This window comes from Physeter macrocephalus, chromosome 18, assembly GCF_002837175.3.
Source record: "Physeter macrocephalus isolate SW-GA chromosome 18, ASM283717v5, whole genome shotgun sequence".
NCBI lineage: Eukaryota > Metazoa > Chordata > Mammalia > Artiodactyla > Physeteridae > Physeter > Physeter macrocephalus.
In genome coordinates this window covers 72,742,273-72,758,628 of record NC_041231.1, presented here as the reverse complement: position 1 = coordinate 72,758,628, position 16,356 = coordinate 72,742,273, and the positions used below count along the sequence as shown (strand labels likewise).

The window sequence follows — 16,356 nt, the reverse complement described above, 5'->3', positions numbered from 1 at the left end:
ATATGGCCTTTATTATGTTGAGGTAAGTTCCCTCTATGCCTACTTTCTGGAGGGTTTTTATCATAAATGGGTGTTGAATTTTGTCAAAAGCTTTTTCTGCATCTATTGAGATGATCTTATGGTTTTTCTCCTTCAATTTGTTAATATGGTGTATCACATTGACTGATTTGCATATATTGAAGAATCCTTTATGCTAGTATATTTGAAAACTTTTAAACAAAACACAAAATTCCCCTGAAAAGGCCAGGAATATCTAAGGTAATTTTGAAGAAAAACGGAGAAGAAGGGGAAGGAGAGGGAAGACAGGTGTTCAGTTTGTCAGATTTTATGATACTGTAAAATTATAGTAATTAAAACAACATGGTAAAGGCACAAGGCTAGGCAAATTAAGGAAACAGTATAGATCTTAAAAAGATATTTGGATACGTATGAAAACTTCATATGTGACTAAAGTAACATAAATTAGTGGAGGAAAGCAATGAACTGTTCATTAAATGGTGCTGGGGAAATTAGCTAACCTTATGATCTGTAGATCTGTATTTAATAGCATACCAAAAATAAATCCTAAATAGATTAAAGAACCAAACGTGAAAAGCAAAATTTGAGAACTTTTAGGAGAAAATATAGGGAGATATCTTTATAAATTGGGGGTTGGAAAGAATTTATAAACAAGAAAGGGAAAACACAAATCATATAGGAAAAGATTAAATATTTCAACTCAACATTAACAAAGAAAGGACTGACATCCTGCCAATGAGGTAACTCATAGCCACAAGTGTAATTCCACTTCCGTGTGTGTGTGAGTGTGTGTGTGTGTGTGTGTGTGTGTGTGTGTGCGTGTGTATAAATATATACATATATATGTCTTACATATTCCTTGAAGAAACTCTTACCTATGTACACAGGAAGACACATTTGTAATCACAAAGAAAACAATGGTAACAATCTAAATGTCCCTTTGGTATATTTATACATTGAAATATTTTATATACCTTACACAAATGAACTAGATTTATCTGGCTATTGAACGTTCCTTCATCCTGGTTTAATGTTTATTGTAGACGTTAATTTTGTTGACAGAATATTCCCTTTCTTCTCCTGGGCACACAACAAGTTAGCCCTCTCCTATCCCCTTTGAAGTTAGGTAAGGCCCTGTGATTTGCCTTAGTCAACAAAATGTAAGGCAAAGTGATGTGTGTTGCTTTGGGGGAGGAGTTTTAATAGCCAGTGCCCAGTTCACTCCCTTCTCACTGCTGCTGTGATTGAAGAAACACATATCAATCAATACAAAGCTTCCGTCACTAGGTTCCCTGCGTGATACAATGCTCAGAGTCACCTTGCTGATCATCATTGAATGCATAGTGTGGGTGAAAAATAAATGTGTGCTATTTAAGCACCTGGGAGAATGGAGGCTGTCTCTTACTGCAGCTTAAGCTACCTACAGTGTGATTTTATGTCTCAGCTCAGTTTATTGTGTATCTTGTGCCACTTCCTTTAGTTCTCACTTCCAAATCACAGAATACTTCCCGTTTTCCATGAGATGGAAGTACCATGACTTAGCCTCTAAATATAGTCCTTTATCTCTTCTCCTTTCAAAGTCAGAGGGGGGCTTTTCTCTAAGCCCCTTCTCTGCCAGGAAACTGTCCTCACAGGTTACTTTACCAGAGATTCTGCTTATTGTTTTAGAGTTAAGCTTCATAGTCAGGGGATTCATGGCCAGAAAATCCAATCTCTCTCCCTTCCTCCTTCCCTTCCTCTCTTCTTTATCTGTGGATGGCTGTCCTTATCTACAGTGAGCAAAGCTAGCAGTGAAGGTATATGAGATGAGGGAGCAAAGCAAGTAGTGAAGGTAGATGAGGGCTCAAGTACAGGCATGCCCACCTTTGGAAAGTAAATGCATTGCTTAGAAGATACATGGAAGATTATTTACTCCGCATCATTATAAAGTTAGAAATGTTTTGGCATGATAGTAGTACTGCTCACCCTCTCTCTTTGCATAGAGTATAATATTATACTGAAAAGTATAGTATATATCTAATAAGAAATTGTCTTTTTTTCAATCCATTTTAAAATTTTGTAAAGTAAGCTACACATCTTGAATGTAAGTAGCTAAGGTTAATTGTAGATTTAGGTTAAATAACTTAAATTTCTGAAGAAAATCGCAGCGCTACTAAATGCACAGAAAGGTCCCAGTGGACTTAAAAGGCTCTCACCTTTTATCATTCTCTTCTTAGTGTTTAGAGAATCTACATCATTTTTGGACAGCTATATCATTTTGTGGATACCCTAGACTTTTGTAAATGAACAGGTAGATGTGGACTTGAAGTACATAGAGAGACACAGAATCAAAACAGAGCTGGTGTTTCAGAATGCAGCAGTTCATGAACAAAGAGATGAGTGTATGTGTTGAATTGCTCAGAATAGTAAACAGACAAAAAAGGGAAATGAATCATGGCCGAGGGCAACTGTATATTCTGCAAAGGGATTGGTACCATGTCCTGGATTGTTTTCCTGCTTTATGAATTCTGAAATACTGAATCTATATATGTCATGCTTCTTTAAACAAACTTACTACATTTATTAAGTGTAATAAATATGTACAGTTTAGAGAATACTAATAAAACAAGTGCCTATGTACCTGTCGCCTCATGAGAATAGAAGAAAACCAGTAGTTTTGAAGCCCCTCCAGGATTTCATCTTGGAAATGAAATCAATTAATATTTAGACACATTGGTGGGTGTCCTTCCAAGATTTCATCTCCCTTTTTCTCATGCAAATGATCATGAATTTTGTGTAATAATTCCCTGGATTTCCTTTTTAGTTTTACATTTGTATATGTATCCCTAAACAAATTATATTTTTAGTTTTGCCTTTTTAAAAAGCTTTGTATAAATGAACTCATACACTGTGTTTTTCTGTGCCTTGCTTTTCTCACTCAACATTGTTTTTTGATTAATCAATTTGGATATAGCTGTAGTTAATTAATCTCAACTACTGTGTGGTTTCCCACTGTAGTAATATTTCACAATGTATTTATCCGTTCTATATTTTATGGGGTATCATGTTTCTTTGTAACAAAATTCTTTAGGGTTAATTGCTACATGTGGTTTGGTTTGTTCCAGCCTCAGGTTCAACTTTTGTAAAAGCTATTTGGCATGGAAGTGTGTTCATATCTTGAGATAATCAAGGTGCTCTAATTTCTGTTTTATTATTGATAGTAATTAATTAATTTTGTTCATAGCACACTGTTGGGATATATTTGGCTTCTTTATCTTGATGCTGAATCTTGTGTTGGATTCACAGTTCCCATGGAGAATGTTGCAACAATTGCTGATTGTGCCAGTGTGATTGAAGGAGTCAGTCGGAGCCGAAATGCCTTGCTGAATGGGGACACTAAGAACTATGATTGGGATTCTGGCTATACATGTCATCAGCTAGGAAGTGGTGCAATTGTGGTTCAACTGGCCCAGCCATACATGATCGGGTCAATACGGTAAGAAGATTCCCTTTCATTTATTACTTTTAAAATGGAAGACACATGTGCAAATTGTGTTTTGGTACATTGCTGATCCCAGTAACTTCAGTGAAGATACTATTCTGTTCTTTGCTCTAAATATTGACAGGAGGGGATGGAAAAGGAGGGACAAAGATATACAAGGTGCTTGCTTGGATTTTCTGGTGGGGAGATGCACCAAAGTTAGACTTGTGGAGGGACTAGTTTAGATTTGTGGAGGGAGAGGACTAGGGCCTTTCCCTGGATATGGCTCAAGTCTGTTTGTATTGGTTAGGGACTTACAGGATGTCAAAATCATTTTCAACTCGAATAAATGACTTTATATATGAACCAAACAGATCTGAATATGAAACCTGGTTCTAAAAGATCTTTTTACTAATCTTCATGTCTGGGTTTTTGGTTGTTTTCATTTTGTTTTGTTTTGTTTCGCTTTGCTTTAAGAAGGGAACTTTAACCCACTATTGCTTGATTTGTAGGATCATATAATTTTAAAATGTGACACTGGTGACATCTCCCAGAGGATATACTTTAGTTCAAGAGAGTCATCTGGGTCTCAAATAGGCTGCCCTTTTTTTTTTTTAAGGTTCTAAGAAGGTCTCTGAAAGACTAATGTTGTGTGTGTGTATGTATATATATATATATTTTTTAACACAAGATACTTTACATTATATCTTAGCCTGCCAGAGGTAAAGATGTTGGTAAGACATGACGGCCTTCCTGCCACCATGCCGTACCACATTTGCCTTACTGTTTCCTTTTCTCATTTTAAAGTTAGTATGTGTAAAGAAAGAAATAGCACAAAAAATAAGGTAGTGGGATTCTAATAGACAAAGGTTTATTGATGTTTAAGCTAATAACTGCAGAGGTTAATGCTGCTTGTCGGTTCCCTGGGGTACCCTGACAAGTGATGCTGGATTTCTTGGAGAATTCAGACTGTTGGTTTCTTCATTTAAATTGTCAACCTCTTTTCATAAAGGGCCACATACAGGCTGAGTACCACAGCCAACAAATCACAGATAGAGAAGCCTTGAATTCATACTGCAGGCCAGACAACTCACTTTGTGCTTAGGAAGAGGGAGGACACAACCCACAATCAGTCTGGACAAGCTAGCAGTATAAATAAACTTCCGTCAGATAGCCATCAACGCGCCCTCCTTCCTTCTTCTCAGCTGCATGCATTAACTAAAGTAATCATAAGCCATCTATTTAATAAGTCATTCTAGAATATTTGTCATAAATGGTGTGAAACTTATCTGAATATTTCCCATTACAATCTTTTCCTTTTTACTTTAAAAATCTGGAAAACAGTTGTCCTTCTCTTTTCTTACAGTCTGCACAATTTCTTGACGATTACCAATCGTGTCTCTGAGATTACATCTGCAATTTCTTTCAGAAGGCTTGCTGTGTAACTCATCTGAGCAGGAGACTTGAAATCATTTAAAATGACTAGATGCTTTCTTTCACTTCACCTATTTGGGGCTTCAGTTTTCTCTGTATTAATGTTTGTTCTGCCGTTTCTAATTTGAAAACCAGTCTTCTTGCCAATGAAGATAGAAGCAAACTGGCAGCTTAGCAGCTCTGCCCACTCTCTTTTAATGTTCCCTGTATTCTGTCTGCTTACCTGGCACCCCACATTCTCCACCCCCCATCCAACAACGGTCCCTGTGCATCTCAAAGCAACATGTCAGAAATGGAATTCCACCATTTTCCCTTTTCCCTGCTCAGTTGCCTCACACTGCGATTTCCTCATCTAATTTAGTGGTACTGCTCATCCACCCATCCACTGAGCCAAAAGCATGGAAATCTTGCTGCATTCCTTCCTTTCCCTCACCTCCCGCACTGAACCAGTCAGCTGTCAGTACCAGCTCCTACGTATCTCACAGTCCTTCCTCTCTTCCCCATCCCCACTGCCATCACCATAGTTGCACATTTGTAGTTTCTCTTCTCTACCTAGCTCTTCTTTCCCCACCTGCAACCATCTCCCACACTGTTACCACAAATCTGATGTAGTCATGCCCCTTCTTAAGAGGATTCATGGCTACTATTTGCCTTAAGGAGAAAGTTCAGACAACGGCATTAAGAACGTGTGACTTGCTTCTGTCTGTACAGCCTTGTCTCCTGCCTCTCCACCCACCCCTACACGTACTGTCTCAGCCTATCCAGCTAGGCTAGGGTTAGATCCATGTTGCAGTTTTGCACGTGTCACCCCTCTCTTACCCCATGCCTTCAACTCTTAGAACATGCTGTTTTCATTACTTGTGTGTCTCACTACCTTCTCATCACCCCTTTTTACCTGGCTCTTATAACCCCTTCAAGACTTCACTGCTTTGGGAATGCTTCCCTAACCTTCTGTCGTCTCCTGGGCTGATTTAGACATCCCTAGTCAATGATTCCGTACATTCTGTATGTAATTCCTCCCAGAGCATTTGTCATGTTTGTATTATAATTGTTTACTTGCTGCCTCCTCCCAGCCTCACCCGATATATGAAGCCTGTGGCAACTCGGAATAAGTGTTCCTTGACAGAGTGAATGTGCAGATGAGGTAGTCTATCAAGATAGAAGGGGAAATTATAGCGGGTATAGTGGGAGATCTAGAATTTTAGATCCAGCAGGGACCTCATGAGGTCATTGCCAAGGTGACAACTCAGAAAGAGACAAACAAGCTTTTCATGTGACAAGGCTACCTTGGCCTCTAGCTCTACTCAAACAGTCAGAGATGTTGAATCTGACTCCAGATAAAAGGTGCTACTGGTGCTTAAGAGAGACAAGAGAGAACAGTCCCATTTGGTTTTCTTTAAATGTGGAAAAAGAAGGGTTCTCCCAAACCATCTTTTTTTCCTGACTCAGAGGGGGATGATGAGCATGAGCACAGCCAAAGGCAGAATTGTGTACCTCAGCACCATGTGAAGCCTCCACCTTCCTCAAGCCCAGCTATTGCTTTTGCAGTGAGAAAATCCATGCAATTGAAGCCCATGAAACCGGCTGAACGCTCAGAGAGACACGTCTCTATGAAACTAACATTACATTGTCAGGAACTGCATTTGCCTCTTCTGTGACATTATCAAGAAGAAAGGGAGAGGGATTTCTTAACCACCAATGCCTCTGGGTGATGCTGGATATCTTGGCAGGCCATGGTTAGCAGCAGCTGATGCGCCCAGATAGATGTTTATTGATAGGAAACTAGATCAGTGGCGCCTCTTCATGGGGATGGGTAACTGACAAATGACAGGTTGATTAGTCAGTGACATTTGACCCATGGCTTCTATTGCTTTTGATGACTCACTTGCTTTCCTAGTCACTGTATCCAAAGAAGCCCAGATTCCAAATCAGCACCTAGAGGGAGAGCATTACAGAGCTGAGTGACTAACATTTTCTCCATCTAAGAGGGAGGAGATCTGGCAGCTCTGGAACCTCTTCCTCTGGGGACCCAATCACAAGGTATACTGACTTTAAAATTTCAGGTTTCTTTGTAGATGATGAACACAGAGGCAAATGTCTCAAACATGGATTATCTTGATTACTGCATTCTTTATTCCTAAGAGAGGACAGAATTATTGTGTGGATAAGATTTCTTTTGTTTGTCTGTTTTCATCCACATAAACCATTTCTTCCTTTCCTGAGTGTTTCCCCTGTAGCTGGGTAGGCAAGCAGAGCTTCTTTCTTTCTTTCTTTCTTTTTTTTTTAAACATTTACTTAAAAAAAAAAAAATTTATGTATTTATTTATTTTCGGCCGTGTTGGGCCTTCGTTGCTGCACACAGGCTTTCTCTAGTCACGGCGAGCGGGGGCTACTCTTCAGTGCGATGCGTGGGCTTTTCATTGTGGTGGCTTCTCTTGTTGCAGAGCACGGGCTCTAGGTGCACGGGCTTCCGTAGTTGCGGCATGCGGGCTCAGCAGTTTTGGCTCACGGGCTCTATAGCGCAGGCTCAGTAGTTGTGGCACGTGGGCTTAGCTGCTCCGAGGCATGTGGGATCTTCCCAGACCAGGGCTCGAACCCATGTCCCCACCCATGTCCCCTGCATTGGTAGGCGGATTCTTAACCACTGCACCACCAGGGAAGTCCCTAGCTTCTTTCTTGACAGACAATGCCCACAGCTAACCACAGTCAGTGGGAACCTAGTCCTGCTAGTGCGTCTGGTATGGTAAGTACCCTTGTGGATCCTGGAAAGGCTGACCTTGAACCCTGATCTCTGACTGTCTCCTCCTCCCCTCATTTTCTTTCATTCACTCAACATTTTTTGAGCCTTTAACTGTGTGCTAGGCACTATTCTAAACCCTGGGGCTACAGCATTGAATCCAGAAAACAAACATCAGTTTTCTCACAGAACTGACATTCTTGTTAGGGGAGGAGGCAGTGGTGGATAACCAGTAAACAGCACTATTTGTAATATGTCAGATATTTCAAAGATGGAGCCATCAGGAGGGAGGACTAGGGGTTGGAGACAGCACAGCTTTAGATTGGGTGTTCAGGAAGGTCTCACTGTGAGGGACCTGGGGGATAGCCTCACAGGCAGAGTGCCAAGGCCCTGAAGCAGAGCACGTGAGGCAGGTTGCAGGAGCAGCAAGGAGGCCAGGGTGGCTGGAGTAGAGTGAGGGAGGAGAGGAGAGTAAGAGGCAAGGCAATGGAGGTGACTTGCAGAGGTGACAGCCCTGAGATGTTTTGTTACTGTTTCTATATTCAGTCACCAGCTCCCCAAACTATCCCACCCACCACCACAAACCCATCCCAGTGTTTCATTAGCACCATTAGAGGAGAGTTTTCTTTGCTGAGGAGAGGAGGGGCGGAGCTGGGGAGCCATCATACCTTTAGAAGCCACCTTCTTTGTTCCTGACCAGACTTTGTCCAGTCAGCTCCCAGGAAAGAGACAGCGGGAGGCGTCCTAGTCCTTGCAGTTTATATGAAACTTTCTCCCCATCTTTGGTGTTTATTTCTCTTTCCCAAGAGCCAGAGCAGGCAGTATAACTTGGAAATAAAGGAGTTTGTCTTTGTTGTTGCTAGGTTTACAGGCACAGCGTAACTTGTTCATTTTATTTGAGAGAAGAAGAGAGAAATTGCCTGGAATGTGCCTTAAAAGTGGGTAACTGAGTAGTAATTATATCATTTTCATGCCTTTTTAAAAACATTAAAATTTAAATAACAGGAAATCTTCAGAGGCCTGACCACATAAAACAACCACATAGTAACTAACCAAATCTACCTAAGTCTTAGTTTATAGTCCCTCTGTCGCCTTAGTTTAAGACTTATTATCTTTCTACTTGCTAATCAAGATATCCTTTTAAGTATTTTCAGGTTAGTATGAGACATCACATATGCTGTGCATTAGGCATGTGTATCGCCCAGTCTTTTTCAGCTAATAAGTGACAGCACTTTGTTGAAACCCTCATTATTAGTTAATTAAATTAACAATCCTTACATTAGCTTGAAAATGATGGTTTTGTAATTGATATATGCAGTACTGTAAGTAAAATACCCGTAATGCTTTAACTAACCTAATTGTGCATAAGTAGGCTGTTGGAAGATGAAACAGTGCAGGTAGGTGCAGCTAAATAAACCCATAGTCTCTCTGGGTGTTATGAGGATTAAGGAGTTAATGACACAAAAATATTTTGAGTTCCTCAGTTGGAAAATGTTATATGAATATAATATGTTAGGACAAAATGGATCTAACCCAAAGTATGTTCTTGGTGGGTATTCATAATCTCTTTAGTCTGTGGGGAGGAGGTTTTTACTCTGCAATAGGAAAAATAAACCAGTTCTACCACTTACAAAAGTTAATCTGGGGCTTCCCTGGTGGCGCAGTGGTTGAGAGTCCGCCTGCCGATGCAGGGGACGCAGGTTCGTGCCCCGGTCTGGGAAGATCCCACATGCCGCGGAGCAGCTGGGCCCGTGAGCCATGGCCGCTGAGCCTGCGCGTCCGGAGCCTGTGCTCCGCAACGGGAGAGGCCACAACAGTGAGAGGCCCGCGTACCGCAAAAAAAAAAAAAAAAAAAGTTAATCTGGCACAGAATTTCTGAACCACAAATCAGTTTATGCCTTGCAGTTATTAAACATAGATAAAACAAAGCAATAGAAAGTTGATCCTTTTTTAAAAAAAAATTAGATATGTCGCTGTGCTCCTTATTCATCCCAGCATATATTTCCTTCTCTTTGAGCTGTTAAGCCCACACCCAGTTCAGCTGCCCTTTCACTATTGTGTGGCTGCAACCATTCTAGATTATCTATTCAGTTTGTAAATCAGAAATCTCTTTTTCACTGCAGTTTTTCCTTCTTCCCACTGCTGACCACCCTGCCAAGCTATTGCTCATCCACTTCCCTCCCAAGGATAAGCACAGAAAAGAAAAAGGAGAGGAATCACAAACCATTCCATTTTGTGTCCTGTTTAATAGCTCCAAATGAAGCCTTAGTCCATGAAGGTGGGGAGAGAAATTGAACCAATGACTCAAATGATGTTTTGTAATTATTTGAGTATTTTCTACGTCTGTGCAGCCCTCAAGTTCTTGTAGAACCACAGATAATCTCAAGTTGAAGATAGTGATTGTAGTATTGAGATGGACTTGGGTCTGTGCAGTGATTTCCAAGTGCCTGGTACAGTACTCTGTGCTGTGAGTACTCAATAAACACTCATTGACTGAGCTGACAACATAGTATGTTAGTGCAACTAAAGGGAGTTCTATCTATCAAGTAAATTGGACATCATACTTGCTCAGTGTGTCTGTTCTAAGTATATGTGAGGAAACTGCTAAAGATCTGGCATCTGCAGCAAATGACTAAGATGAAACTCTGGTGTTAGGTGCTGACAGAAGCACAGGTAAGGACTCTTGCCTCAAGTTTCATGCTGCTTCCATTTCATTCTATCTGAGGGCAGCACAGGCAAGCATACATTTATTTACATTAGGACAGACTTCTTTGCAACCTAGAGAGTGAAAAGTTTCCTTTTTGTAGTCTAAAGAATACAACAAACTTCTAGAAATATGACTCCTCTGGCTTGGATTAAGATTGCCTGTAATTCTAGTCAAAATTGGAAAGATATTTTACCAAATTTGCTTCATATCAGTCATGTCACAGCCCTGAACCAAGGAATTCTTCCTTGTCTTGCTGATCCATGATTTATTTACCAAACGTTCTTTCTCTCACAGCCTATCTGCATTGCACTAAAGTCTTCTCTTATCACCCTCAGACCTCAGAACTCTGGTTCCGAGAAAAATTGTTGAATAAAAAATTATAGTTGTGGTTCTCAGTAGATGCTGGAGTCTGAACTGTCATGAATACTAAGGCGACCAGAAATCCTGGAGCCTGGAAACAGCAGAGTTTTGGCGAATGGTAAATATGTCTCAGCTAGTTTCATCCCAGATGTATCTCAAGACCAGAAAGTATTGCTATGGCAACTAAATTGCTTGTTAAAAATACAGGAGCAGGGCTAGAATTCAGATGTTCTTTGGAAAACAGGAAAGGTTAAATGCTCCCCCCAAAAGTGTGTATGTGTTTGATTTACCTCACATGTCAACCATTTATTTCTCTTGAGCGATTAGAGGAGTTGACAACTAGTCATCATAAAATATAGCTGAATACATGAAAAGAAAAATCCTTTCAGTTTTCAAAGATTAACCCATCAAGAAGACATTTTTACAGAGGATATCAGCCCCATTTGATGCAATGTTTCATGCACAAATGTATGTTTAGTAATTATCCAGAATCGTTAATTTGGTACCCCTCTGAAACAAATACTTTTCCAGTAGTGCTTTAAACAATCATTTTAAAAACTGGAATCATTCACCTTGGAAGATCAAATGAATGGAAAGCATCAACCTTCTGCTTCTGTGGTTTTACTCTGACAGATGTTTTAAACACTGCTTTCCCCAAGATCAGCCATACAGGATCACAGAAATGTGACTGTTCTCTTAAGGGCTAGCAGAAGCATAGGACTTTCAGCAAATTCACCAAAATTTCTACAGATTTAATACATCAAATTGCTTGAATCTATCTTTTGAGTATTAAGTAAATGAAGCTATTCTGAAATCTGATGAAGGGTCACCGTCATTTAAGAAATTATTCCTTGAATTAATCCAAAACAATAATCTATCTTTCAAAACATTCAATCCTCAGATACTCTTAAATCAGAGATTTTTTTCCCGAGGAGCCCCAATTTGTCACCTTGTTAAGATGCTTTTGGTGCATCATGGTAGCACTTGATGTCTGTCTGTCTTGTCTCTCTCTCCTCTCCCTCTCTCCCTCTCTCCCTCTCTCTTTAAACTTTGCCCTCTGTAACCTGGTAACCACAGAGGCACTTGACCAAAACATTCTTGTATCTTTATTGAAGAACAAGCAGAAGCACTGAGATCAAGAAAAACTCTTCCACTTCCCCTTCTTGCTTCTTCCCCATCCATCCACTTCCATTCTGCATCCTTCTCTTAGGAAAAGTGATTATGATGACAGGCTGGTTGGTACCCCTCAAGGACTCCTTTCGGCAACTTTCCTGGGCACTCAGGGCCTTAGCTCCCGCTGAGGAATCATTTTTTTTTTCTGCTGTGTTACCTCTTTCAACAATGTGTCAGATTCAGTATAAGGAGAATTGGTTACATAGATAAATGCAGAGTGTGCTTTTACTTCTGCCTGTATTTTCTTTCCTGTGCCCTTAAGACCTAATGGTAAGGATCCTCTTTCTTCCTTTTACTTATGACGTCTGAAACCATGTCCCTCAGTGATTATGACATTACCACCCTTGCCACATTATCCTTTTACTGTAACCAAACACCAGTCAAGACTGTTTAGATTTTCCATACAATTTAATGGTCCTTTTAGTTGCCATGTCCTTCAGTAGCTCTGGAGTTTTAGCTGCTTCACTGTCTCCATTTAAGATGTGAAGAGACTACAGTATAATTTGAGTTCCTTCTCTTTTTCTCTTCCATCAACGTGGTGATACCACCAGTGCTAAAACTCTTCCTGCAAAGATTCCAATTTGTTGCACAGTCCTACAGAGCCTCTTATGGCCTTAAAAAGAAAATGAGAGAAGGCATTGTAGCTTCTGGTTCAACCCACTCTCATTTCTAAAGGATATAAATTATAGAAACTTTCATTAAATGCTATGGCTAAGACTTGACACATTAAAAATAAATAAATAAAAATTAATTTTTATTACTAGCCCTCATATGCTCCAAAGGAGCTTGCATTTGGCTGCAAATAACAGAGAACCTGATTAAGAAAGACTATTTATTTATTTATTTATTTTTTTTTTTAATGGTTGCACCGTGTGGCTTGTGGGATCTTAGTTCCCCAACCAGAGATTGAACCTGGGCCCTCGGCAGTGAGACTGCAGAGTCCTAGCCACTGGACCACCAGGGAATTCCCAAGAAAGACTTTTTAAATGTTTTTAAAACTATTTTGGTTTTGTTTTGCTTTTGTTTGTTTGTCTCGGTCTCACATAACAAAAAGTCTACAGGTGGGTGGCTGCTAGAATTGGTTCTGCAATTCAGTGAGCTCTTTGATTTTCTTGGTCTTTTCTACTTGTATTTTTGCCTCAGAGAACAGGACAGCTGCTACAGCTTTACCTACCACGTCTGCATTTAGGCAGGAAGAAGGAGGAGGGCAAAGTGGTAAAAGTGTAAAGAGCCCTGCCAATCAAGTCTGTCCCTTTTTATTAGGAAAAGCCAAAGCTTTATTTGAAGCCCCACCTAGCCGACTTCCACTTAGTTATCAGGTAGAACTATGTCATGCAGTCAGTCCAAGCACGTCTGGCAAAGAAGCTGAGGGTCATGGTAAGGAGTTGGCTCATCCAGTCAACAACTCTGCCACAGACACTACCTCCTGCTTGACACATCTGCTTTGGAATTTTTATAAATCTCCATATTTCATGTGTTTGGTTTATTTTTTAAAAAACAGCTTTATTGAGATATAATCCATATACTGTACAATTTACCCATTTAAAATGTATAATTTAGTAGGTTTTTTTTCCATTTACTTTTTTTAATGCCCACAGCTTCTGGATGCATCTAAAACAGTAAATATAATAATTGTATTTTATATTATTCTCAGCTTCAAAAATGTTCTGTAAATAAAAAGCCTATATCTGCTTACTGGGTAATTCTGCTCCAAAATGAGAAGTATTACTGATTATGTATCTTTGATCTCTTATTCATGAAATTTAATTCTTGAAAAAAAACTTTAAGTTTCTGTTACAAATTGTTACCTAGCATTTAATTTACTGTGACTGGTCTTCATGCTTTACCAGCAGAGTGATAGTGGATGTACCTAATAAAATTTGGGAGGCAGGCAAGATCCCAAGTGCCCTCTGATCAAAAGGAGAATAAATTTTGTTTGGTGTGGTTTTACTCTAGTTAAGTTTATTTTAAACATTTCTGAATTTTTGTTAAATTTGGCAATCCATATGGAGTCTGTTAACCAGACATATTTGATTAACCAAAATACCTGTTTACCTAACCAGGTTATAGGGACTTGACTTTTTTTCTGTATATATAAAATTCTAATATCAGAAATTTCACTGCATATTCATGTTATTTTGAAATGGTAGATTAAATTATGTCAAAAATCCTGCTGGAAATAACATTTTCAGTTTTTTTAATTAAAAAAAATTTTTTTAAATTAATTAATTAATTTATTTATTTTTTTATTTTTTATTTTTTTTCGGTACGCGGGCCTCTCACTGCCGCGGCCTCTCCCGTTGCGGAGCACAGGCTCCGGACGCGCAGACCCAGCGGCCATGGCCCACGGGCCCAGCCACCCCGCGGCATGCGGGATCCTCCCGGACTGCGGCACGAACCCGCGTCCCCCGCACCGGCAGGCGGACTCCCAACCACTGCGCCACCAGGGAAGCCCTAATTTATTTTTTAAAATTTATTTATTTTTGGCTGTGTTGGGTCTTTGTTTCTGTGTGAGGGCTTTCTCTGGTTGCGGCGAGCGGGGGCCACTCTTCATCGCGGCGCGCGGGCCTCTCACTGTCGCGGCCTCTCTTGTTGCAGAACATAAGCTCCAGACACGCAGGCTCAGTAGTTGTGGCTCACGGGCCTAGTTGCTCCACGGCATGTAGGATCCTCCCAGACCAGGGCTCGAACCCGTGTCCCCTGCATTGGCAGGCAGATTCTCAACCACTGTGCCACCAGGGAAGCCCCACATTTTCAGTTTTTAAGATCTGGAGTTAAAACACTCATGCCCATCAGCCCTAGCATGAAAAGATACATTAAAAGACCTCTGATTTTCTAAGGGGATATTGGGGAATAACTGTCATACCACCTCCAGTCTTTTCCTCCTAAGTCTTGGAATGTGGTGTTTGTAGGATTACAATGAATATTTCTGGTTTCTGGAACTTTTGAAACGTGAAGTACAGTAAGCGGGAAGGTGATTATAGCAATACCACAATTCTAGATCTTGGGAGAAAAAATTAAAATACCTTCTGCTTTTCCTACCAGCATTTCTTTGTGCCTTCCCCAATCCCCATTTCACTCCTCCCCAAAATGGTAGTCATGGTCAAAGCATTTAGTCCCTTTCTGGGGGAGATGCTGATCAGATGCATGAGTTTGCAGGAACAAGAGTGGGCCACATTTCAGTGGAAGTGTCTCTTGTCTTTCACTAGGCCCTAAGTAGGATGGGCCAGGACTAATTCTGCTAGGAAGAGGCCCTGTCCTCCTTCTTTGTTCCTACCTCTCCCCATCTCTCTCTCTCCTCTCTTCTGTCCTCACAACAAACACACCTATCCTTTCTTCTCCTTGGGCATTCTTACTTCCTCTTCTATCTTTTAGGGTGGCCAGGGTAAGATTACTGCCTCAGCCCAGGGATAGCTCAGTGCTAGGCAGCAGGGGACCATGATCTCTCCTCTACTCACTCTGTTTTGGTGGTACTAAAATGTGTATTGGGTTGACCCTTCCTTAAATTGTAGTCGTAAGAAGCAAGAATAAGTTTTGGGTGTAGAAAAGGGACAGAACAGACCTCCTGGCTTGCTTTGGGTGAAGCTGTTCGGGCATAACCAACTTGGGGAAAGGGAGTGCTTATGCCTTTTGATTAGAGTTTTGGGTCAAAAATGCCACTAGCAATAAAGTGCTCCTTTGCTTCCCACTTGCTGGGACTTTCCTTGGCATGTACTTACCTCAAGAGCCTTGTGGGAAGGAATAGTTGCGGTCTAAGATAATAGATCTTGTTCCTAATTCTCTTAGGCATATATCATTTAATTGTCCCCCAATGTCTAATGCAAACCCTTGTCAATTTTCTTTTTGATATCTCACTTTCTGTGTTCACTTCTTCTCTAAGGTTTAAAATAATAATAAACATCTATAATCAAATAGTGTCTTTATTAGGAAGCTTATGATAGTCCTATTAGAAATAGATAAAGCATTACCTATAGAGAATTGTTTGAGAATTGGCAGTGACCCAATAAATAATATCTTGTTGATAATAGCATTCTTAGTAGAATAGGTAAATTGCCTTGTCATGATTGTGTTCACTATAGTGAGATTTTAGCTGTATATTTTAGACTCAGAGAAGAAGTAGAGAATTCATGGCGATTATTTAGGACTATTTGGGAAGAACATGGAAATAGAGTCATCCATTTAAAACTGGTTTCATTAAAGATTCCAAATGAGTAGTTTTGTTAAAACACTAAGCAGTATAAGGATTTTATTGTTTTGTGGTCGTAGACTGCCCTGGTCAGGTATTCTTGTAAGATGCTTTTTATAATCACACTAGACAGCACTGGAGAGATAGCAAGGGGATGGAGCCTTGCAAATCCATTTTCTCCTGGTGACCAATAAACAACCCTGTCTACCTAATTGGTGTGGTTTGGTCTGTTGTGTCATCTTCCCGTATAATTGAGATATTAGTGTTTTACTGCTGTCATA

The 16,356-nt window shown here is 40.2% G+C and overlaps 1 protein-coding gene across 3 annotated transcripts in view; it reads left to right on the top strand.

Moving 5' to 3' along the window:
- Positions 1–16,356, top strand: part of BTBD9 (BTB domain containing 9) — a 402,264-nt gene that overhangs the window by 297,021 nt on the left and 88,887 nt on the right. For all 3 annotated transcript variants that reach the window (XR_008615800.1, XM_024121675.3, XM_055080067.1), the window contains exon 8: positions 3,304–3,493. Coding sequence is in view for 2 of the 3 variants with exons in the window: in XM_024121675.3 (XP_023977443.1) it covers positions 3,304–3,493 (190 nt within the window). In the remaining variant the exon portion in view is untranslated. The remainder of the gene's footprint in view (positions 1–3,303; positions 3,494–16,356) is intronic.